The sequence below is a fragment of the Asterias rubens genome, chromosome 1 (genome assembly GCF_902459465.1).
Source record: "Asterias rubens chromosome 1, eAstRub1.3, whole genome shotgun sequence".
Lineage (NCBI taxonomy): Eukaryota > Metazoa > Echinodermata > Asteroidea > Forcipulatida > Asteriidae > Asterias > Asterias rubens.
In genome coordinates this window covers 26,358,999-26,383,751 of record NC_047062.1, presented here as the reverse complement: position 1 = coordinate 26,383,751, position 24,753 = coordinate 26,358,999, and the positions used below count along the sequence as shown (strand labels likewise).

Genomic DNA, 24,753 nt, shown 5'->3' with positions numbered 1-24,753 from the left:
TTTTTGTTTTATTTTGCGAACTATTATGGTCGGCCATTATATGGACTCAAAAACTTGATGTTGGTAATGTGGGCTTGCTCAGAGCAACACAAACAATGTAAAATTGCCCGATATGCCTGCTGCCACCTATTGTTTCAAAGTCTCACATTGACATTGTACATACATGACATATATGCGTTTATTGTAGAAGTTTGTCAATTCTGTAATCGATATGTGATCTTTGTGTTTTAGGATGTTGCTGAAGAACCTGGTATGTGGGAAGAGACATACAAGTCACATACAGACCACAAACCTAAAGGTCAGTTGTTTCATCTAATAGTAATTTATAATAATATTTACACCTTACATGTATATAGCACAAAACATAAATGGAAGAAATCTTGATGTGCCTGATAAAACTGGAACAAAAACAAGACAAAGCAAGTTGAAATTGGTGGGTTTTGAGATTGGATTTGAAATTGTCCAGGGTGGCGGCTGTTCTAAGTGAAGATGTGTGAATAAGTCAAAGAGCAATATGATTTAGTCCTTGGTGTGGTGGATGTTAGGCATTAGGAAGTTACGAGAAGTGGAGTGGAGAGATCTAGGAGCTTGATGACGGCGGAGCAGCTTAATGATGTAACTTTGAGCTGTTCTGCTCAGGGCCTTAAATGTGAGCAGGAGTATTTTGTAATCAATGCATTGCCAGATCGGCAGTTAGTGAAGATGTTATGGAATTGGAGTGATAAGGTTGCGTTTCTTTGATTAAAGGTACCAGGCGCAGTCCAGCAGCAGAGTTTTAGTTGCATTGGTGTTTGTTGAATTCCCTTTGAAATATGGTTAATTTCCAGGGAGATCCCTGGAAAATTGTTTGACCTTTTGATATTTGAATTGCAAACCCAAGCTTAGTGCAAAAATCTGCGCAAGCAGAGTAAAGTTTGCAGGGCACTGCTAACGCCACCATGAGCTTCCAGCCAGGGAGATTGTTTTTTGGGAGCCCAAACAAGGTCAAGCCCGAAGAGGTCAAAGTCACCCGACTTATGTTGATACACTTAGAAGAGACACTGGGTTTGTGACAGCTGGAGAAATATCTTCAGGCATGAGGGACAGGGAGAAATGGGGAACACCTCTCTTGTGAAAGCATTGACCGAGGACACCACTCAAATAAGAAGACTTTAGGCAAACTACGAGAAATAGTTACCCACGGTTGAGAGAAGAGTTGTATGCAAGATAACCTTGAGTGCGTTTTCACAGCTGTAACCAATAACTGTTTTCGGTTATAGGCTAGTGATTAACCAATGGCCAAGTCAAACCAAACAGTTACTTGTTACAACAGCGAAAACACACCTTTGGGGTTAGCAAACTGAGTGTTAATTTTCCCAAGAAAATTCCCCTGGATTTATCTAGGATTATATTACCTGGGAATGGCTTGGTAGAGTGAACAAGAGTTGGGCTGAAATACTTTGATTTAATTTGAAATAACTTACATTTATAATTTTGTAATAGGTCCCACGTCTGTTGGAATGGATTTTTCTTTTCCTGGTTTTGATCATGTTTATGGCATACCAGAGCATGCTGACTCCTTTGCTTTAAAGACTACCGTGTAAGTATTTTTTGGCGGAAGTAATGATTTGTTTTAAAGTTGCATTGTTTAGTTTCCAAAAATTACATCACACATGCAACCCCTATCAAGGTATGAACCATAAGGGAAACTGAGTGGGTAAAATTTTATTAATGTAATGTTGTACATTGACTGGAACACATTTTGAAGTGTTACAGATCTTTAACCATGAATAAGGGAATAAAAGGGTTGCGACGAGTTCTTTCACGGCCGTTCATAACGTTCAGCTCGGGCCTTTATCACACGGCAACGACCCTGCAAGGTTTTAAGCAGCCGTTAAAGAATGAGTCACTACTCTTTTATTCCCATTCATAAATGCCTTTTTGGTTAAAAGGCGTAATTAAGTAAGAAACTCTGTAAAACTTATCCGTTTCCGACGTGCTTGAGCTCTGTATGTACATGTACAACGTCTGTGTGTTGTATGTTATGACTGAGACGCCTTTTTCCGACAGTTTCCGTTCGTGCGCGTATAGTCTTGGTGCAACACGTTCTCGTTTTCCTTTCACACACAGCGGGGCAAACTCACCAACAGCGCCCGCATCACCCGTAACAAGAAACGTCTTGCACCAAGACTAGCGCGGAGTATCCGCTCACAACCGGTTATAAACACTGTTCATTATCAAAGGTTTAAACACCCCCACGTGACGCGCTCTCCACTAATAGCAATAGTGAAACTGCCTGAGGTATTTATGAATGTGTAGTAATTCACTTTCTCATTTCACTTTAGGAGCACCGATCCCTACCGTTTGTACAATCTGGATGTGTTTGAATATGAGTTATACAACCCTATGGCATTATATGGTTCTGTACCCTACATGTTAGCTCATAGGTGAGTATACAATACCTCAACAACCAACAACAGAAGTCACTAATGAAAGTCAATCAACACATTCATCTTGAAATGTTTTCAGCATTTTGTCTGCCTTTAGTCTCTTTTTGTCATTTGAGGCTTTCTAGATTTTCCCCAGTTTGGGGAAATTATGCAAGTTATCTTCATCTCTTATGTTTCTGCAAAAGTGAAGTGATCACCAAGAAAGAAAGATGTAACTCAAGGGTTTCACTCTCGGTTCAAATGTCAAAACAATCTTCATTAAACCACAGATCTTGTCCATTGATCTATGATGTTTTGTAAAAGATATAAACAATATGTTATTATTGTTTTTATATTTGCTGACATTTGAAGGGGTTTGGAGTAAAGTATACATGAGGAAAGCCTGGTTCTTATTTCCGGGGAATGCGAAGCGAAGGTTTACGTCAAATGGCCGTTTTCACAGGGACGTTTCGTAGGACGTGAACATAGTTCAACTAATGCGAAATTTGTGACGCCAAAATTTGTGACGCAATTGCATTTGCAGGAAGTATGAACTGGGCTTTAATATTCCAAAGTGTGTGTTTTGAAAAACACTAAACTGTAGGATTGATTCAGTGATGGGGTAGCTGGACAAGTGCTACAATGGTCCAGTGAGTATTTTGAGTACTGGCAATAGATACTGCAGACTTAGGGCAGACCATCCATTTTTTATTTTAAGTTGTGATCACTTTGTCAAATTACACTCATGTTTTCAACTTTTTTCCAGTTTCAACTTTTTTGGTTAGATTTAAAGGCAGTGGACACTATTGGTTATTACTCAAAACAAGTATTGGCATCAAACCTTACTTGTTAACAAGTAATGGGGAGAGGTTAGTAGTATAAAACATTGTGAGAAACGGCTCCCTCTGAAGTGGAGTAGCTTTCGAGAAAGTAGTAATTTTCTATGAATTTGATTCCGAGACCTCAGATTTAGAATTTGAGGTCTCGAAATCAAGCATCTGAAAGCACACAACTTCGTGTGACAAGGGTGTTTTTCTTTCATTATTATCTCGCAACTTCCATGACCGATTGAGCTCAAATTTTCACAGGTTTGTTATTTTATGCATATGATGAGATACAGCAAGTGAGAAGACTGGTCTTTGACAATTACCAATAGTGTCCAGTGTCTTTAAGGAAACACATCAAATCATGGAACAAATGAAAAAAAAAGGGAACATTGTGATGTTGGGTGCATCTTAACTGATTATTGCTTATTTTCTCATCTAGCTCAGAGAGAACTGTGGGTTTATTTTGGCTTAATTCTGCTGAGACATGGATTGATATTAGTTCCAATACTGCAGACAAGGTAAGATTAAAGCTCGTTTATTTTGTCTTACTTTCAAAAATGAAAAGAAATCAGAATGATATTGTAATTACAATCAAGTTTATACCTGTACCAATCTTTGAGAGCAACAAGTCCATCTGAAATACTGTCAAACCAATAAAAATTTGTTATATAGTACAGGCCTGGAGTTACACATAGGCCACAGACATGACACGGGCTATGGCCTCCATTGCCCCTGGTCTTGGCCTTGGTGCCCTCTTTAAAAATTTCCCATTGACTTTTAAGATTTTCCAATGGAAGTGCCCTTTGCAAAGTGAAAATGGCCTTGCCCTTTTAAAGGGGAAATTCCAGGCTTGATGGATGGACGGTTGGCATGGTTGAAGTCAGAAATATCAGATTCTCGTATAATTTTAATTTTTGTTTTACCCATACATATACTGATGTGTGTTAGTACTGTATACTCTGTACTTTCCTCGAGCTCTGTGAGAAAAAATCACAGGCTTATTATTACTCTGGCTGGATTCAAACCCAAGACCTTTGCAATTCTAGAGTAGTGTCTTACCAACTGACCACTGAGATTCTTTATCCCTGATGCAAATTTCCATCTATTGTAAATGTTATTGTATTTCCCGTCCTTCTTTTCTTAGTCTATGTTCAACAGGATGCTTGACTTCATGAAGAGAGATTCTGAAGTACCTCAGGTTGATACTCATTGGTTCTCAGAGAGTGGTATCATTGATGTGTTCTTTCTACTGGGACCAACAACTGAACAAGTCATGTATCAGTATGCTACCATTACTGGTATGCCATCAATGCCACCAGTAAGTTACTGTTTATTCAATAGTGGCTGCGGCTTGATTATTATGTGAACAAGTGTTAAAGCATAGGATGCCCTTAGCAACCATCTTAGCAATGTCCATAGTCAAATTTGATAGACCTGTTAAGCAGAAAAATCTGCTTGGCAAACTTCTTGGCGAAGCAAGAAATGAATGGGGTAACAGTTGCAGCAATGAAAGTGTAGTGTATTTTTGCTGATAGCCTATTTTTGCTAAGCAAGAGATTTCTGTGCTGAGCGAGTTGTTTTTTCTTATTGCAGTTTGCAAATTAATTTAAGTGTTCCAGACTGAAATGCTCTGTCCAAAAAATATCTCAGTGCTTACTTGTTTTCTGTGTACATCCGGGGCTATTTTAGGCGAGATTCAATCTTTTGATAACTTCAAACTCTTGTGCAACTTAAATGATATTTTGGGAGGTACAATCAATAATTTGAAACTTTGAATCAATGGCATTAGATAAGTTTTTCAGCTTGAATATGGAGAACCTAACATGTTCATTGATGCAATATTGTTATTTGGTTTGCAGTTATTTAGTATTGCATACCACCAGTGCCGATGGAATTACAACGATGAAGATGACGTTAAAAAGTAAGTCAAATGTAACACTGAAACATTTATAGATAGACCCCTTGCAGAGGGTTTTCTACTTTTTTGGTGGGGGGGGGGGGTAATGTGTGAATAAATAAATATAAAAGATGTTCAGTAGTTAATTGTTAAATTCAAATTAATTTTGTCACAAATCTTACAAACTGGTGAATAAGCTATAGCACTACTATCGTGTATTTGTCGGTATGTCAGACTTGTGACTATTTATTTGATGTTGTTGGAGTTAAGAATATTGACACATTTAGGTTTTCAATACTCGCTTTTTAATGGTTAGAATTTACTTTTTATAGAAACATTAAAGTATGTCTCTATTGATAGCAGTCTCCATGATTGTTGATGAGCTGAGATGACTGAAAGTACACCATTTTATTTTGGAGAGAATAAGTTTATTTTCACCCACCAGTTTTTCATCAAACTCCACACAGCTCTATGTGACATCCCCTCTGTGGACATTCCTTTGTTCTGTACACTTAACCCTTTGGTGCACAGAGTAATTGTTTAAAAAGCAAAACAAGAACATGTTCAACCATGTTTTTCTCAAAAATGTTTCAATAGCACCCCCTGTTGAACATCACGCCAAACAAAAGCTCAACAATCCCTCCAAACAACCGAATGAGGGCGATATGTATGTGGGTTTGTAGTTATGACTTCTAAAAGTCCAATTTGGCGTGTTTTTGGAAGGAAAATCATATTCTTTAACACTGGGGAAAATCCTATGTACAAGTGTGTATAAGTCCAAACACTGTTAAATAAAACCATGCTCTTATGTGGACCTCTTTTGTTCTCAGGTCCACACTGTATGTAATGCTTGCCACCAATCTGTGTGTGTTCGTCATCAAGATTTGTTGTTGTTTTTAGCCTGATGGTTTATAGTATCTTGACGTAGTGATTCTAATCTTTCTGTTGATTTTCTACAGTGTGGATGCCAAGTTTGATGAGAATGATATTCCATATGATGTAATATGGCTTGATATTGAACACACCGATGGCAAAAGGTATAGTTCCAACATCCTCCTGCTTCTATAACCCTCAATGAATGCTCAAATCCTTGTGTTATTTTTTTGCTTTGTGTAATGTATTATGTAGCACCATAGCTAAGCAGTATGATGCAGCAGGGGCCGATTTCACACAGACCTAAGATTCGCCTTAGCTGTGTGTCAATCTTAATTGCTAAGCAAAGTGTATTTTCGCATTACAATGGTTTACAAGGGGCTGACAATAAGCTGCCAATCAAATCAGGAACACCGGGTGAACATATTTTTTTTTTCAATAAGTGCACTGGGTTCTTTTACGTTTGTTACACAACACACGGGACCAACGGCTTTACGTCACATCTCAGTAACATGTGTAAAATAAGCAAGCTATTTTCGTGCAAAACATACAGCGTTTTCGGGAAGGATAAGAAGCTAGTGTAAAATCAAGTGCCGCGTTTGCGTCAAATGCTGATTGTCACCTGGTTGCTTAAAGTTTGCTTGAAGATAAAGTCGTTATCACATGGGCGCTCAAGGAAATATGGAAAAATACAGTGCGTCTGCATCCCATATCCAACTCTACTCGCCCTTGTCATGCTTGTGTGATAAGTTATACTAGTACTTGTCTCTTGCAGCTTTTGAGATTGTAACTTACACTTGGTGTTACTTTGAACAGGTACATGACTTGGGATTCACACAAGTTCTCCCATCCCATTGAGATGCAAAATCAAGTCGCTGCCAAGGGAAGAAAGGTATCAAAGAAACGATTCTAGATGTTGTGTGGATAGGTAACCAATAAGTGAAGTCTCGTTCAAAAGCAGACGACAAACAAAATTAAGAAATACTAACTCCCAAGAATGAAACCCTCATTTGTTCGTTGAGACCGAGTTTCATGTTGAAAAGGAAATTCATGTTGAAAAGGAAATTCTTGTTGAAAAGTAAATTATGTACAAAGAGCTATATATATATATTGACTAGAGGATGCATGGATGCAGATATGTTTGAGGAATGAATTTGTCTTTCTTAGAACTTAACATTCTGTTTAAAACTGAGGCTCATACAAGTTTACAATCAGCACAAAAATTATTTTGCGTTCAAAAGCCTGGTTCATACTCCCTGAATGCGACAGGAATTTTGATGTCACAGGGCTGTTTTCACAGGGAATGTTTCGCAGGAGTTGAGCACAAGTCAACTGATGCGAATTAGTCATTGGGAATTAGTGACATCAAAATTTGAATCTCATTTGCATTCACAGGAAGTAGGACATGTAGGAACTAGGCTTACTTGTATTAATTTGAAGTTCTCTTCCACATAACAACCAAATATATCACTTACGATGTTAAAGACAGAAAAGCTTTGAACTCTACAGTCTTTTGTTGGCTGTAGAGGGTAGAAGCTAAATTCTTAACTATGTCTTCAGATGGTGACAATCGTTGACCCTCATCTCAAGAAGGATTCTGGATATCACTTGAATAGAGAAGCAATAGACAATGGCTACGTCGTCAGGACACACGATAACAACGATTACGAGGGTTGGTGCTGGCCAGGTACGTCACTAAAAACAAACACCTTCATTACAAACTGTCTTAATCTGTGTTCATCTTGTAGTTTGTGGCATCTGCAGACCCGCACCTTAAACGAGATGATAATTACAAACTGTACAGTGAAGCTAAGGAACTAGACCTGATGATTAAGAGTTACGATGGAGGAGATTACGAGGGGTGGTGCTGGCCCGGTAGGTTAATGTCGTTTCGCTAGGGGTCATGCACGCGGAGGTCATAGGTCGGTTTGATCATGGTTGGTGTGGTGGTAGTGTGTGATCATCCAAGTTGGTGCTGGTTGTGAAAGTTGGCCATTAGATTGTGTTCTGTAACAGGTCCTTGTAATGTCTGGATCACTGTTGTATTGATGGTAGAGGCCTCGGGTGAAGCCGTTGGGCTGTTTTGTTAAATCGGTGTTGCATGCTTAAAGGGAAGGTACATGTACACGTTCGGTGATTACTTAAAACAAATATTAACTTAAAAACTCATGAGGTAATTAGCATCGGATAGCTGTTAATAGTACAAAACATTGTGGGAAACGACTCCCTCTGAAGTAACAATGTTTTTAAGAAGGAGGTTATTTCTCACTAAAATAATAAAAGACTTCTAGCTAAAGTCTTCGCTTCCTATCTGAAAGCCACAAATCGTTCATTATTGATGTTTTTATCTTTCATCATTTTCTCGCAACTTCGATGACCGATTGAGTTCAAATTTTCACAGGCTTGTTTTTTTTATGCTTATGGGATACACCAAGTGAGAACACTAGCAATTACCAAATGTGTACAGTGACTTTAATCTAATATGCACTGAAACACACCCCTGATCACACATAGCAATGTGTTATACCGATCAAAGGTCAAAGTTGAATCCCCACCTTACTGGTAGTTAAGTTGGAGCCAGCCTCAAAGCCCACATCAGATTGGACTGCATGTAAGTCCTTCACAGTAACACCTACTGATGATGACACATGGAAGGGCGCTCTCTCTTCTGATTAACACATTGGCATGTCTCTGCGTACTGTATGGGTTATTGTGGGTTTTTTTTGTCACTCTCAATAACATTTACCAGTGAGTTGACCAAACATTCAACACCAATCAAACTGCAGGGCTCGTAAATGTACATCCTGTGTACTGTGTAGAAGCATTCCCTGCATGATGCTGTATTGCAGGCTGGTTTAGTTTGTCTTTTGATCATTCAAAACCACATTTGGATGATATTGAATGGTCAGAAAGTAGGAGGGTTGACTGTTTCTGTGTAGATGCATTCATCAAACATGTACATGATGATGTACATTACGACATTTGCAGGCTGACAAAGTGCGTTTGTCATTCAAAACCAAAGTGGATGATATTTAATGGTCACACAGTGGGAGGGTTGACTGTTTCTGTGTAGATGCATTCATCAAACATGTACATGATGATGTACATTACGACATTTGCAGGCTGACAAAGTGCGTTTGTCATTCAAAACCAAAGTGGATGATATTTAATGCTCACACAGTGGGAGGGTTGACTGTATTGTGAAGATGCATTCATCGCATGATGTCTCATGGCACAGTGCAACTGTCACTCAAGATGAATGTGGATCAGATTGAATGGTCCGACAGTAGGAGGGTTAACTGTGTACTGAGTAGATGCATTCATCACATGATACCATATGGCAAGCTGGCAGAATACATCTGTCATTCAAAGCCACAACAGTTGACTGTGAATGGTCAGTCTCTAAGATGGTTAATGTTGCAATGGTAATGCGTTGGCATTATGGTGATTGAGATGACCAGGTTTTCCTCGTGTCTGTTCAGGTGTTTTATGATTTGGCACAGAGATATGTGTGTGTGCGCCATTAGAATATTAGTGTTGGTAGTAATTTGCATGCAGTGTCATCTGTAACACGTTTGAACCCAAGTTGTGTGTTATCTGTCTGTTACACTCGGTGAGGGCTTTCTGAAAATGTTCAACCAAGGGAAGAGCTTGATTATAAAAGTCAAAGGTTTAAATTGCACACTGCTTGTATTGTGGGATGTGCATGGCGGGCGGTGTTAAACAAGATTCTGTATTACAATGTCTTGAGGGTCACTTCAAAGTATGGTTTACAAAATGAAGGGTTTTGCCTAAGCTTGGGCGATATCACGATATTATCGAATATCGCGATATTAATTTGGAAACGATTTCGATATCGGATGGATTTGGTTTTAATCGAAATATCGATATATCGCGATATATCGCAATAATCGCGATAATCGCGATATATCGCAATAGCGATTAAATATCGCGATGTATTTGCTTGCTGAGACACCCCATAGGTTTGGAGTAAAAGTAGAAGAATAGGTCATTAGAACACCTCTCTTAAGCTATGATTGTCTCTTCTACAACTTTCACTTGGAGTTTGAAGACTAATGATGTCAAATTTTATTAATCGCAATTGTATCGAATATCGCGATATATTGTCGGCGATATATCGTGAATAAAATAAATCGATATCGCCCAAGCTTAGTTTTGCCTTCTTGACAACATGTGTACTTTGTTTATGTAAATATTCTGTGTTGTTATTTTAAGTGTACGTTTATATTTGTGAACAAATAATTTTGACAAAAGTTATCTCAGCAATAACAGATAATATCACAAACTGAAGATAAAACTGAAACTGTAAGGGTCACTCTAGTCATGTTATTCATGATGTTCCCCTGTAACATAGTGCTGACCCTTGAACTTTGACCTCTGACACAATAGGTTCCTCTAGTTACCCAGACTTCACCAGAGCTGATGTTCGTAGCTGGTGGGCGGACAAACTGTCGTATGAGAACTACAAGGGTTCTACTCCAAACCTCTTCACCTGGAATGATATGAATGAACCATCTGTGTTTAATGGACCTGAAGTTACTATGCATAAAGACACTGTACATGCTGATGGTTGGGAACATAGGGATGTACACAACGTCTATGGATATTATGTGGTATGTAAAACTTATGCTGCTAAACTGTTTTGATATTTTCTCCCTGATAAAAGCTGGCGAAATGGTAGTTAAAACAGCTGAGGACCAGTTAAACTGGCTTGCTGAATGTTAGTTAAGACAGCTGAGGACCAGTTAAAAGGCTTGTCGAATGCTAGTTATTAATAAAAACAGCTGATGACCAGTTAAAATGACTTGCCAAATGCTAGTTAAAACAGCTGAGGACCAGTTAAAATGGTTTGCCAGAGATAGTTAAAGCAACTGAGGACCAGTTGAAGTGGCTTGCTAAAAGGTTCGCTTTGTTCTCTGCCAAGAATAATGATTTGAATGTACCAATAAGATTGTTGTGTCTTTCCAGCACATGGCAACTGTTGATGGGCAAATTAAACGGTCTGGTGGGAAAGAAAGGCCATTTGTTTTATCAAGAGCGTTCTTTGCAGGATCTCAGAGATATGGTAAGTAAACTCGTTCTTGGGGGAAGAGTAGATCAATGGTCTAGTTTTCAATGGACACAATGAAACATACCTGTGAAAATATGAACCTGTGGTCACGTTTTAGTGAAAATAGTGAAAAACTTGTTGAGATTTTGTACACCTTCATATCAGGCTTATTTTGATTGCAGCAATTTAAATAGGCAACACTGATTTGTAGGTTCTTTAAATTGTAGACTTTGAGAATTTTTTAAAGACAGAACTGTTTCTGAGACTGAGAAGGCTTTATTGGTTTTCTGGGGTTGCCCCATCAGCTTTCTTAGCCAAGCTTACTAGTCTAATATAAGCGCTGACAACTATTTTGGAGTTGTGTATAATGTCCATGTAATGCTTTAATTCTGCAGGTGCTATTTGGACTGGAGACAATGAAGCAAGTTGGGATCATCTTAAAATGAGTATTCCCATGTTACTGTCCATTGGTGTAGCTGGAATTCCTTTCATTGGAGGTAAGCTTCATGGATAATCAGAGGGTGTAGCTCAAGGTGTGTCGGGCTGAGCGGCCTAGTAGACTGGATTCAAGTTCTGGGCCAAATTTCATGACTAGAAGACAATCTCTTCAGCTTCAATACTGAAAACACACTTGTTCAGTCTTGGCTTTAAAGGAACACGTTGCCTTGGATCGGGCGAGTCGGTCAATGAAAAGTGTTTGAAACCGTTTGTTATGAAATGCATATGGTTAGAAAGGAGTTTTAAAAGTAGAATATAATGATCTACACAAATGCGAACTAACATGGTCGGCCATCTTGTGTGGAGTCAAAATTTTGACTCTAAAAAAAGGCGTGCCGTACTAGTTACCGACGTATAAGGAAATCCGTGCAATTTCAAGGCATATTTGTGTGGATCATTATCCTACTTTTAAATCATCTTAATTGTTTCTAACCAAATGCATTTTATAACAAACGCTTTTCAAACGCTTTTCATAGACCAACTCGCCCGATCCAAGGCAGCATGTCCCTTTAAGTATCGTCATTACTTCCTTTTCTATGTACTAGGAGTGTCTTTCTGACAGACATGGCGCACTACATTTGTAGTGCTGTCCATTAGTATTACTATTATTATCAAGCAGGAATGACATTCACATCTCCCATGCATAATCCACAATGACAAATATTTATTACATGTTTCTTGAATGTAATCTGAAAAAGGAGAATCCAGAGAAAGAAATCTGCCTATTAAATATAAAAGAAAATTGCAAAAAGAAAATATTAATAATTTTCTCCTGGATGTTGTTTCTGATCGTGAACCGTCAACATAAAATCAATGGTCATTAGTTCATAGGCAATAATTATAGCAGTTAAAAAATAATATTTCCTTCTTTCTGATTACAGCTGATGTCGGAGGCTTCTTCAAGAATCCCGATCCAGAACTACTCACCAGATGGTATCAAGTAAGTTTCCTTAATGTGAATACTTTCTTTAATAGCCCCCATTACACCGAACTCGTTCTCACTACATTCTGAAAAATGTAATCTCTGTGCAAGACGATGTGCTCGGCGCCGGTGAGGAGGGAGCGAGCGGGGGATCGCGATAGTTGAGTGATAGTGTGAATAACAACTTCTTGTACCAAGGCTACATTTTTCAGGACGTAGTGAGAACAAGTTCGGTGTGATGGGGGTATAAATAAGACTTGAAGGTTTGCATGGTGGAAAGACAATAAACATGAGAAATTTTCAGTGACACCATGTAAATAAATCTCTTATTAGAGATGGTTGGTGGTTCTGAGAAGAACCGATGGACTCAATGTTTCAGACAGTATACTCTGTTCGGTGTCTCTGCTGAGAATGGTTCTGAGCCAGTCCTTTCTAGTGTCTTTCACAAGACAGGCTTCAGTCAAACACGTGTAAAGGTGCCATTGAGTTTGTCAGTACACACAGAACTGTCGAAACGAAATGCAACATTAATGCAGTTTTATTTGTACGAAATGATTTGCAGTGACACGGGTTATTACCATCAACCTTTTTCATCTCAACCACCCTGATAATTCTGGTATCCTGGAATACATACCGGAATAATTTGGATGGTTCTGCTAAATTTGTAATCACTCTACTTTCAACCTACAACAATTACTTATAATTAGTTCATAATTTGAATAGTATAAGTCAATTCAATGATGGCTTGCTTTTTGCTTTTGTGTATATTGTTGGTACACCTAAATGTGTTTGTCTGTCTTTGTTGTCCCTTGTCTTTGTCTTTGTGAGTCTTATATGCAGTGAGGGTCTGTCAATAGGTAAGAGTACAGAAGCCAATGCTTCAACCAATCCTAAGTTTTGCCCTTCTGATTTGTTAATATTTGTTATACTACTGTTTAAAACTGTCACTGTTAATATTATGAAACACCAACGGGAGACTTTCCAACGCTAGGTGGTAGCAGACTTACCGTGTAAATTTCCATTTTTTACGTAGTTCTGAACATGCGCAACAATGGCTTTATCGGGTAAATCTGCTACCACCTATCATCCCAGAAAGTCTCCGATTATGAGGATGTCATGTGAGGGCAATACCAAACTAAATGTTTATTGAATTGAATTGAATTGAATTGAATTAAAATGAATTGAATTGACTTATCCCTCCTCTAGGCAGGGTCATTCCAACCCTTCTTCCGTGCCCACGCCCATCTGGATACCAAACGACGTGAGCCTTGGCTCCTGCCACCCCACATGACGGATATTGTACGTAAAGCTATCAGAACACGCTATGCATTACTACCTTACTGGTATACAGGATTCTACAAAAGCTCTAACACAGGAAGCCCTGTAATGAGGTAAGGCAAACTCAAATATCATGTTTTCATCTGAGTCTTTTATGTTGATTGTCCAGATGCAATCCACCTTACCTCCCTTGTCTGTTTTTTGTTTTGCTCTATCATGTCATTATTCAGTACTACATGTATATCCAGATGCAATCCACCTTACCTCCCTTGTCTGTTTTTTGTTTTGCTCTATCATGTCATTATTCATTACTACATGTATATCCAGATGCAATCCACCTTACCTCCCTTGTCTGTTGTTTGTTTTGCTCTATCATGTCATTATTCAGTACTACATGTATATCCAGATGCAATCCACCTTACCTCCCTTGTCTGTTGTTTGTTTTGCTCTATCATGTCATTATTCAGTACTACATGTATATCCAGATGCAATCCACCTTACCTCCCTTGTCTGTTGTTTGTTTTGCTCTATCATGTCATTATTCAGTACTACATGTATATCCAGATGCAATCCACCTTACCTCCCTTGTCTGTTGTTTGTTTTGCTCTATCATGTCATTATTCAGTACTACATGTATATCCAGATGCAATCCACCTTACCTCCCTTGTCTGTTGTTTGTTTTGCTCTATCATGTCATTATTCAGTACTACATGTATATCCAGATGCAATCCACCTTACCTCCCTTGTCTGTTGTTTGTTTTGCTCTATCATGTCATTATTCAGTACTACATGTATATCCAGATGCAATCCACCTTACCTCCCTTGTCTGTTGTTTGTTTTGCTCTATCATGTCATTATTCAGTACTACATGTATATCCAGATGCAATCCACCTTACCTCCCTTGTCTGTTGTTTGTTTTGCTCTATCATGTCATTATTCAGTACTACATGTATATTAAAGGTACTGGACACTATTGGTAATTATTCAAAATAATTTTTAGCTTAAAAACTTACTTTCTAGCAAGCAATGGAGAGCTGTTGATAGTATACAATATTGTGAGAAAAGGCTCCCTCTTAAAGGCAGTGGACACTTCTGGTAATTACTCAAAATAATTATTAGCATAAAATCTTACTTGGTAACTAGTAACGGGGTGAGGTTGATAGAATAAATCATTATGAGAAGCGGCTCCCTCTGAAGTAATGTAGTTTGAGAAAGAGGTAATTTCTCATTCAGATGCCTTTTATTGGGCATCTAAAAGCATGTATTTGTGCAACCCTGGTTTTTTCTTTCATTAAACATGTGAACTCTTGCAACGTCGATGACCAATTGAGTCCAAATTTTCACAGGTTTGTTACTGTGCATATGTTGAGATACACCAAGTGAGAATACTGGTATTTGACAATTAACAAAGGTGTCCAGTGCCTGTAAAGGCGCAGTGTTGTAGTGATCAAAAAGGCCTGTGGCTGTACATGGAACTATGAACTCTAACCAAGTTACTGCACACAAGAGCTGCATCATCATGGGTTGAACATGTTGAAGTACAGAACTTGTAGAAACACCCTTAGCAATGGACCCTTTTCATGAAATATGTCAATTTAACAAAGCGCATGCGCACTAACATTTTGGTTGTCATAAATGAGGGAACATCGCGCTGTTTGGTACTTGGGTAATGGGTGCGTGACGCAGACGCGATTGCGCGCCTGCTCAGTGCACAACTCTATGGCGTTTGCCAAGCAACAGGGTCTGTACGTGTGCATGAATGTAATTAAGATGTTTCATGAAAAGGGTCCATTGCCGTAGCTGTACCTTCTAATTCAGATACGGCCTTGTGTAGTGCACATTTAAGGTGACACGCAAACCTATACTCGCTCAGTGTGTGTGTACATGTACATGTAATTGACTGCCAAAGAGATAGTAGCTGCATGTGACATCAGTGATTGGGTTCAATACTCATAATGCTTGTTGTATCCTGTGTTTTTATTACAGACCAATGTGGCAGGAGTTTCCTGAGGATGAATCTACATTCTCAATGGACAATCAGTACATGATAGGTAAGGACAGTGTAAACCAACCATTATTTCCATAGTTTAAAAAAAAAAGATGACAAAGATTACCGTTTTAATGCCCAGACTTATCTCACTAAGCTTGTGCCTACAGTTGGGGGGGGATCTAAATTTTAAATCATTGACTTCTGAATGGCCCCTGATCAACAAATACAAAATAGTTGAGCATTTTGATACAATTGTTTAAGGTTATAAATTGTTAATTTTTTATTTATTTACAAGGTTATGATTTATAATTTGTTTCTTGTTCTTCTTTTAGGTGAATCCCTTCTTGTGAAGCCTGTGACTGATCCAGGTGCAAACTCAGTCAGTGTTTATTTCCCTGGAGAGAATGTGGTACGTTTCTCAAAGATATCTGGTTTAGCAACAGTTCTGTAATAAGGAACCTTATGTAATTCTGGGGTTGTGTTTTGAAAATTTAATGTTTTCTGCTTTTTTTATTTTTTTTTTTACTGCAAGTGTCTTTTTAATAAGTTATGCTGAAATAAATAAACCATTAATTAATAATTTGAAACTTTGCATGGCGGAAAGTAGACTTAGGTGAGGTTTGCCCTAGCACCATGTGAAATTCTCTTTTTTGAGTAGTGTAGGTTCTGAAAAGAACTGGTGGTTGGCACTCAATGTTTTGATCAGTATGCTCTGATCGCCTTCAGGGGAAGAAGATGACTGTCAGAGCATACTGATCGAAACGTTGAGTCTTTAACCACTGGTTCTTTTCAGAACCAGCACTACTCATAAGAGATTTTCACATGTGTTACCGCAAACCTCACCTAAAAAAACATTCATCTAAATTGTGCGTAATGTTGCTTGGTTTGGGATTGTTTTTCTCCAGGTTTGGTATGACGTCAACACTCTGGAGAAGTTTGTCGGTCCCAGTACACAGTCTGTTTTTGTTAATCTAGAAAAGGTAAAAAACTAGGGAGCAAATTTATCATTCCGTGAGGAAGGTAGAAGCAAATAAAATCAACAATAACAGAAAGGAAAATGGAACGGGTTTCATGCACAATATATTTACAGACATTTAGAATTTTCATATCACATGTTTACAAAAGATCGACAAGAGCTGCATGTTAGTACAATTTATACACAGCTAAATGGAAGCAAACTTACCATTGTTTACATGCTTGATGTAATGAATACTACTGTACTGTACATTCTCCATCAAGTTTTTTTAAAAAGTTCACAGAAAAGTTTGATTTCATATTCAATATCTTATGGAAACCAATAATAAAACAAAAGAGGAACACAAAAGGTCCCCATAAGGGAATGCTAATTACTGGGGTGTCCCACAAGGAATGTGTGTACAAAGTATATGGAAGGTTCTTAACTACAGGGACAAAGGAAAGAAGAAAATATTTCTCAACAAGGATGCACAAAATATAATGTGTGGTTGTATGTCCTGTGTGTTAAAAACGAACGGATAGGATGAATTTACTCCAATGATGTAGTATATATTTATTGTGAGAACATGTTTCTGTATTAATAGCAATCCACACTTCTGCTAAAAAGAAGTGTCCAATACATAAGTGTATTCATAAGCTTGATGCTTACTCTTGTGTACTGACTCTACTACTAAAGTGGTCTGGCGCACAAATGCTGATCGCGTGAGTTTGTCTGAGGTAAGCTCGTTTCATACTAACTGCAAATGCGAATGCGAAGCAAATTTTTATGTCGCAGGGCTTTTTTCGTAGTAAATGTTTTGCAGGAGTTGAGCTGTTGCGAATTATTTGTTGCCAAGTTGTGACCTTAAAATTCGTATCGCATTTGCATTCGCGGGAACCAAGCTTAAAAGTGACATAATAAAATAATAATGATATTGAAGTCTTATATAGCTCACATATCTACCAACAAGGTACTCAAGGCGCTGAGTACAGAAAGATAGGTTATTGAAAGTTATGAATTCTGAGACCCAATTATGTAGCACCTTATAAAGGTGCTACGGCGCATACAGCAGCCACAGCCAGGAACACCGGGACAACCTCCATCTCTTTTTGATAAGTGTACTGGGTTCTTTTTACATGCGTTACACAACACATTGGACCAGTGGCTTTACGTCCCATCCAAAGGATGAAGCAATGGTTAAGTGTCTTGCTTAAGGACACAAGTGTCAAGGCTATGGACTCGAACCCATATTCTGCTGATCAGAGACATCATTAGTGTAGAGTATTATTGATGATGTATTTGTGTTTGTATAGATCCCAGTATATCAGCGTGGTGGAACCATCGTACCTCGTAAAGAGAGGGTTCGTCGCTGCTCAACACTAGGAATTGCAGATCCTTACACACTCATTGTAGCCTTAGATACCAAGGTAAAGACCAAGAGTAGAGTACATCAATAGAAACAGTTTTTTATTTCTCCACCTTTTGGTGTACTTCTTTCCATTTCCTATGCTGCCTGTTTTCCCTATAAAAGGATGTTTTTTGTTTGTTTTTTTTTGCTTAGATACCAAAATAAAAAAAACAATTTGCAACTTTCGGAGTATAATTTTTGCCAGCCCCAGAGTACATACATGTATCGTCAGTGCAAAGGCCCAGACTGGATTGAAGGAAAGTCAACTGTCCCAACTTAATTTCGTAACAGTGTTTCAGAAAGCGCCCTCACTAAGGCCAAAAAACGTTGTCACTGATGCCAAAGGAGGCAAATCATTGGACGATAGCCATTCTTTGTGTGCAAACATGTGCGCGAGACCTCAGCGTCCCTGTTGCATTTTGCATTGTGCAAGGTGTCTATACCTTTGAGACTTTGAAGTCTATTCTGACCTCGTAGTGATATGCCTGATCAAAATAACGCATATTATTAATCCTCAATTGAGGAGTTCTCTTTTCACCGGACTGATTTTTCTATCCACAGCAAGAAGCAGCTGGTCAGTTATACATGGACGATGGACACAGTTTTGATTACAAATCAGGGCTCTTTCAGTACAAACATATCACTTACAAGAACAACATTATTCAATCAAGGTAAGGAGTAGGGCAAGATGTGGAATCAATTCTTCCCACTACTGTTACCCCAAGAAGGGAAACACTGACAAACAAAGCTGTTTGGCTTGTGAATGACATTTTTAAAGAGTGTGAGTTTAAATCCCGGTCGTGACATTTGTGTCCCTGAGCAAGGCATTTAACTATTCTTGCTTCTCTCCACCCAGGGGTAAATGGGTACCTGTAAGGGCAGAGATGGTTATTGTGGTTGGTTTAGCTTAGTGCGCTAAACACATTTGGCAGCACAGGCCGTTTACACCCAGGGAGCTGAGATGGAATGAAATGGCCCAGTGATCAGGGTTAATAATGTTGGAAACGCTTCGAGACACAGTGTACAGACGCTATATAAAAAAACGATTATTGTTGTTATTATAAAAGGGTCTATGTCCTTTTGTAGAACGAAAAACACAATGTCTACAGATTTACACTAAACTTACACAGTTTGAAGATAATGGTAGTATAAAGCTTCCCTGAAAACATTAGTTGCTGAGGAGCTGTAGTTTTTGAGAAATGAGTAAAACAATGACATGAAAATAATTTTCGTCTCAATGATCATGAGACGAAAATTATTTTTAGCTTTTAAAAACATATTTCATGACATTGGTTTACTTATTTCTCAAAAACTACAGCACCTCGGCAACTAATATTTTAAGGGAAGCTTTGTATTATCATTATCTTCAAATTGTGTAAGTTTAATGTTAATCTGTGGACATTGTGTTGTGTGTTAGAAAAAGTACCCAAATCCTTTAAAATATTTGACCGATACTGTACCGAGATAAACAGTTTACAAGTATACAAGCAGGAGCATGACACGTGTGCCCTTGAGCAACTGTTTCGTAAAAAGATGGGAAGGTAATGAATTCTGCTCTACCAACGAGGCTCCTAGAGAATGATGCCCCATGCCTACATCCTTATGGACTGTGAATTTGGTACCCTGTGTCAGTCAAGGAGTAGGTGACAACTTGCCCCCTGGTGGTGGCAGTGGATTTTGGTCGATAGCCCAACTTTTGTGTATGCCTCACCTTGAAGTGGTCGCTCAGGGCCTTGTGATGTTACACATTAAACAAAATTGGGGTTATGGTTTATACTTTACATTCATAAATACCTAAGACAGTTTATCCATTCTGATTGGTCGAGAGGGGTGTTGAAACGGATGATATAACACCAGTTAAAAATGTTTAAACATGCGCTGACACGCGAGCTAGCACCTGTGCTTATCAGACAGTTTAATCGTTCCTATTGGTCGAGAGCAACGGCTGGAACAGTTGTGCCACATCACACGATAGTGCGACGCGCACCAATCTCCTTATAAGGAGTTGTTTACCCGAGGGCCTTACCATTTCATAGCTGGAGGGGTGTTGTGTTGAAAGAAATCATTGAACATTTAAAATTTTGCGTTTTTTTTTACTTTTTGAGCAAAAAGCGTTGATGTTTTTTTGACCGAAAAGGTATTTATGAATGGGAATCAAAGTGTGTTAAAGCCATTGGACCTTTCGGTAAACAGTATTGTCCAAGGCCCACAACTTCTATATCAAATAACAAACCTGTGAAAATTTGGGCTTAATCGGTCATCGGAGTCGGGAGAAAATAACGGGAAAACCCACCCTTGTATCCGCGCGTTTCGCCATGTCATAACATGTGTTTAAAATAAATCTGTAATTCTCATTAACGAGAATTGATATTGTTTTATTGTTTTCTCAAAAAGTAAAGCATTTCATGGAATAATATTTCAAGAGAAGTATTTCACCACTACATGTACCTTCTGTAAACCCTGTAAGTTATTTGTAAATCTGTGAACTTATTTTTTTTTCTGTACCGAAAGGGTCCAATGGCTTTAAATCGGTTTTAAACTTGTGCTTTAAACCCGCCGAGGCCTGGTTCTTGATAGTTTACCTCGACTTTGTCTCGGAAAAATTTTCAAGAACCAGGCCTCGGCGGGTTTAAACCACTAGTTTAAAACCTCTTCACCACACATTGATTTCCTTATTTAAATCTAAAGAGGACTCACAGAGAATTTTGTTGATAATTTGTTCAGGTCTGTTGATATGAACGGCAGGTACCAGACTAAATCTTGGCTAGAGAGAGTGGTTGTGATTGGTGTAGCGAGGTCACCAAAGGTCATCGAACTCTCAGGAGACAGTAAGTATCCACACAAACATTTCCGTTTTGTCTTACTAGACATAAGGAATGTATTTTAATCATGTTGAGAAAGGGCTAAAGTGGCAAAACTGTGATTATGTTTTCCGTAATAACACGTTTATAAAATTTGAATGTTTGTTCCACGACTTGTTTGCTTAAAGGAACACGTTGCCTTGGATCAGACGAGTCGGTCTATGAAAAGCGTTTGAAACCATTTGTTATGAAATGCATATGGTTAGAAAGATGTTTTAAAAGTAGAATATAATGATCCACACAAGTATCACTCAAAATTGCACGCTTTTCATTTTACGTCACAAACTAACACGGCCGGCCATTTAATGTTGTCTACAAAAAGTGAGTGTACATTAATAAATCCATGGCCTCCACAGCATTTGCCATGATGCTCTGTGCTTTTGCAATACAGTTTGCCTTTTTTTTTCTTCATAGAATTGCCCCTTATCAGAGGAAAATTGCTGTGGCCATTCAAGGTCGTGCAACTCTATTGTATTTTTAATCCTGATTTCTCTCTCCTCCTCCTTTTCTGCAGCGATAAGCACCCACCATGTAGAGTTCAGCTTCAACCAGAGCAACAATGTACTGGTTATAAGGAAGCCAGACGTCAACATGGCCACTGACTGGCTCATGTCACTCAAAATGTAGACATCGATCAAACAGGTTTATTTATTTAACCTTATATTCAAACGGTATTTTTCGGAATCGTGGGAGGAAGCCTTTGGGATAGTTTTGTTGTATACAGTCAGTTGCTGTGCATATTAAGAGAGAGTCACCCGTTGGATGTAGTTTTTTGCTGGTTCGGGTATGCAGGCTTTCTTTGAATCAATATAAGATACAATTCAGTGGCCTTTTGTCTGTCAAGCCCGGCTCATACTTCCTGCGAAACAAATTTGACGTTACAGCTCTGTTTTCGCTGCGATTCCAAATGTTTTGCTGGAGTTCAGCACAGGGCAACAGGAATTGTCGTAGCAAATTATTGACGTTGACAGGAAGTATGAACCAGGCTTAATGCTGCTGATTCTGGGATGCATACTCTCTTTGAATCAATATAAGGTACGATGTTGGTGAATCTGGGGTCTCTGGTGTATATAATCTCTTCAAATAAAGATAATGTACAATATTTTGGCTCAGGTCCACAACCCTGCAAGGTTTTAAACAGCCTCTTAAGAACAAGTTACTTCTCTTTTATTTAATAGATAGCAATTTGCATCGGGGGATAACGAATATTAATTTTGGTTTTACCCCTTAACACCGATATGTGTTAGCACTGTATACTCGGTACTTTCTCGAGCTCTGTGAAAAAGTCACAGGCATATTACTCGGGTCGGGTTCGGTTTGCAAAAATCGTGGGTTTGAATTAACAGAGCTTGGGGAAAGTACTGAGTATAATGCAGTCCTAACACAACATGGTCCTAAAACCGACATGGGCAACATATGTCGGTTTATATTTCGTACAATTTTCTGGGTGAATAGTGTGACACTGTTGGAAGGTTGTATGATCCCCAGGTAGTTGAGAAACTTTGAATGATTGAAGTACCCGGTACATTTTGTGGAACAGGGATAATGTTGCAGCGCCTTGATTTATAGCTGCTGTGATATGTGCGCTATATAAGAACACCAATGTTGTATATTTCTTTCTAAAAACCCAAATAATGCTATTTTTAAGCCAATAACTAATTTTAAATTAGGGTGCAATCATGGAATCCGGGCCCACATTTCATAGAGCTGCTTAATTTTGATAACAAGTTTTATGTCAAGCAGGAATAAGCAGGATACCAGTGAAAGGTACAGTAGTGCGTGTGACATGGGATTTTGGCTGGTAACCTTGTTCTGGTAAGGATAAGTTTATTGTGCTTAGCTACTTGTTGTGGTTAAGCAGCTCTATGAAATTAGGCCTTGGTGTGAATAAACCACCTTCATTTCCCTCAATTACTTTCTGTATAGTTTTGTATAAGGTGTCTTTTCTCATGATGTGATCATGATTCATAAAAGTTAAGAACTTGACTTTTGTCATGTTCCTAAAAAAAAAAAGCAAATTTTATATTACGTGATATGCATTCTTAAAAAGTACAATAACTAAGTGAAATACATTCATTTTTCCGAGATGGTTTTGATAATGTAAATTATAATGCCTGGTTTCACTTTATGAAAATAATGTGTGCAGGTAAAGGTTTTGGATTGTCCCCAAACCACAAACCAGCACGCAATGGTAGTACATGTATTTCATTTGCAAGCTGTCAGTAAGTTAAGCTGTATCCAAAATCATGTTGAACTATTGGAAGTAGAGTTTGGAGTTGACCTCATGCACATGTCATATCAGTAGGGTCCCCTCACCTAGAGGTCAAAAAGCTGCTGTTCATTTGCCAAATCTGTGGCGTACAAATCTGTGTGTTTTGATTGTTTCGTCATCATTTTACCTCTAAGATGGCGGCTGGGTGACGTCAATGCATAAGGTCATAGAGAGAACATGTTTAAGCAGAAAGAGCTGTCGCAAAGCATGGTATTTGATTGGCTACCAAAGCTCACCAAAACTATTATGCAATATGTAACGGACAATTGACATTAATAATTGTACAACACAACATAATTATTACAAACTGCTTTTTTATTACATAAAACCTCCACATTTTGGTCTACAAAACGTTTACAAAATTATTCCACAGATTACTTAGGAGAGCATTGAACCAGATACTACTAAATTTAAAATTAAATACGACCGATTGAAATTGACAAAGAAGGGATCCGTATTCACTATTAGAATACTCACTCAATGCAACATTTTTTATCAAGATGTAATTAACGCTTTCTTGATTCCAAAACAAAAACTGCAAATACCATATTTTCGTTTCCAATCATCGACCACCATTTTTATGGGAAACTTGTAAGTAGCTGAAAATTCATATCTAGGTTGACACAATGTACAATTTAAAAAAATTTGTTTAACCCTCTTAAATTAAATGATTGATACATTGGTGTTTTTGGTAGCAACAATTGTTTATTGGTGGTTTTGGTAACGTGACAACATTTGTAATAAAACGATAAATAACAGTAAATTTGGGGTTTATTTGGTCACCCGTAGTTTTTCTCATTGTGGCTACCATAAATCTCACCTGTGACTTTGCGTTAAGTCCCACAGGGAAAGCATCATCTCTGTTTCTGTGTCTTTGACAGTTTGGTTAACTAATTTGAGAAATTTGAATGTTTGTCAAAGGGATTAATGTTTCAGTGTTAAATAGACAGAAAACCAAGTGTGAAAATTTTCATATTTTTTCTGCCATTCAATAGTCATTGTATAAATCAAGTTTGCTTGTGAATGGAAAAGCATGTATTTTGAGTAACTAATACAAGCAACAAATGTGTACTAGTGGGACAAAATGCTGTTGTTTGCAATGCCTGGCAGTGTATTCTTTCAAAGTGTAATGAAAGCAAAACATTATTTTTTTTCATTCCAATAATTACCTTCTTTTGATTTGCTAAACAGAAAGGAAATATTTCAGAAAGAAATTGCGTTACATAATAAATCAGAAAACTTTGCATGTACCGTTTGTACAAATACATGAATGTACCTCTGCAAGTCTGGTGCATGTTCAAACGTTTAAGACAAGTGTGTGATTTTGTGTCCTTCGCGTGTGAAAGTATTGTACATGGGAACTCAAGGTACTGATAGTGTTTGAATACTCATGAGAATTGGCAATCAAGTGCCCTTGTGGTTAAATTAAGTGTTACTGTGAGTGTGATTAGGAATATTTTTGTTGAGATCAAGTATACAAATAATGAATGTTT

At 38.1% G+C, this 24,753-nt stretch overlaps 1 protein-coding gene across 1 annotated transcript in view; it reads left to right on the top strand.

The window, feature by feature from the left end:
- Positions 1-22,098, top strand: part of LOC117287972 (neutral alpha-glucosidase AB-like) — a 37,044-nt gene extending 14,946 nt beyond the window's left edge. The window contains exons 6-26 of the mRNA XM_033768638.1: positions 232-298; positions 1,483-1,579; positions 2,325-2,426; positions 3,675-3,753; positions 4,380-4,553; positions 5,095-5,156; positions 6,092-6,169; positions 6,822-6,897; positions 7,566-7,692; positions 10,416-10,639; positions 10,995-11,091; positions 11,472-11,573; positions 12,456-12,514; positions 13,703-13,887; positions 15,761-15,825; positions 16,097-16,173; positions 16,670-16,744; positions 18,033-18,146; positions 18,689-18,798; positions 20,852-20,955; positions 21,503-22,098. Coding sequence (XP_033624529.1) covers positions 232-298; positions 1,483-1,579; positions 2,325-2,426; positions 3,675-3,753; positions 4,380-4,553; positions 5,095-5,156; positions 6,092-6,169; positions 6,822-6,897; positions 7,566-7,692; positions 10,416-10,639; positions 10,995-11,091; positions 11,472-11,573; positions 12,456-12,514; positions 13,703-13,887; positions 15,761-15,825; positions 16,097-16,173; positions 16,670-16,744; positions 18,033-18,146; positions 18,689-18,798; positions 20,852-20,955; positions 21,503-21,615 — 2,187 coding nt within the window. The 3' untranslated portion in view covers positions 21,616-22,098. The remainder of the gene's footprint in view (positions 1-231; positions 299-1,482; positions 1,580-2,324; positions 2,427-3,674; positions 3,754-4,379; positions 4,554-5,094; positions 5,157-6,091; positions 6,170-6,821; positions 6,898-7,565; positions 7,693-10,415; positions 10,640-10,994; positions 11,092-11,471; positions 11,574-12,455; positions 12,515-13,702; positions 13,888-15,760; positions 15,826-16,096; positions 16,174-16,669; positions 16,745-18,032; positions 18,147-18,688; positions 18,799-20,851; positions 20,956-21,502) is intronic.
- The last annotated feature ends 2,655 nt before the right edge of the window (positions 22,099-24,753 follow it).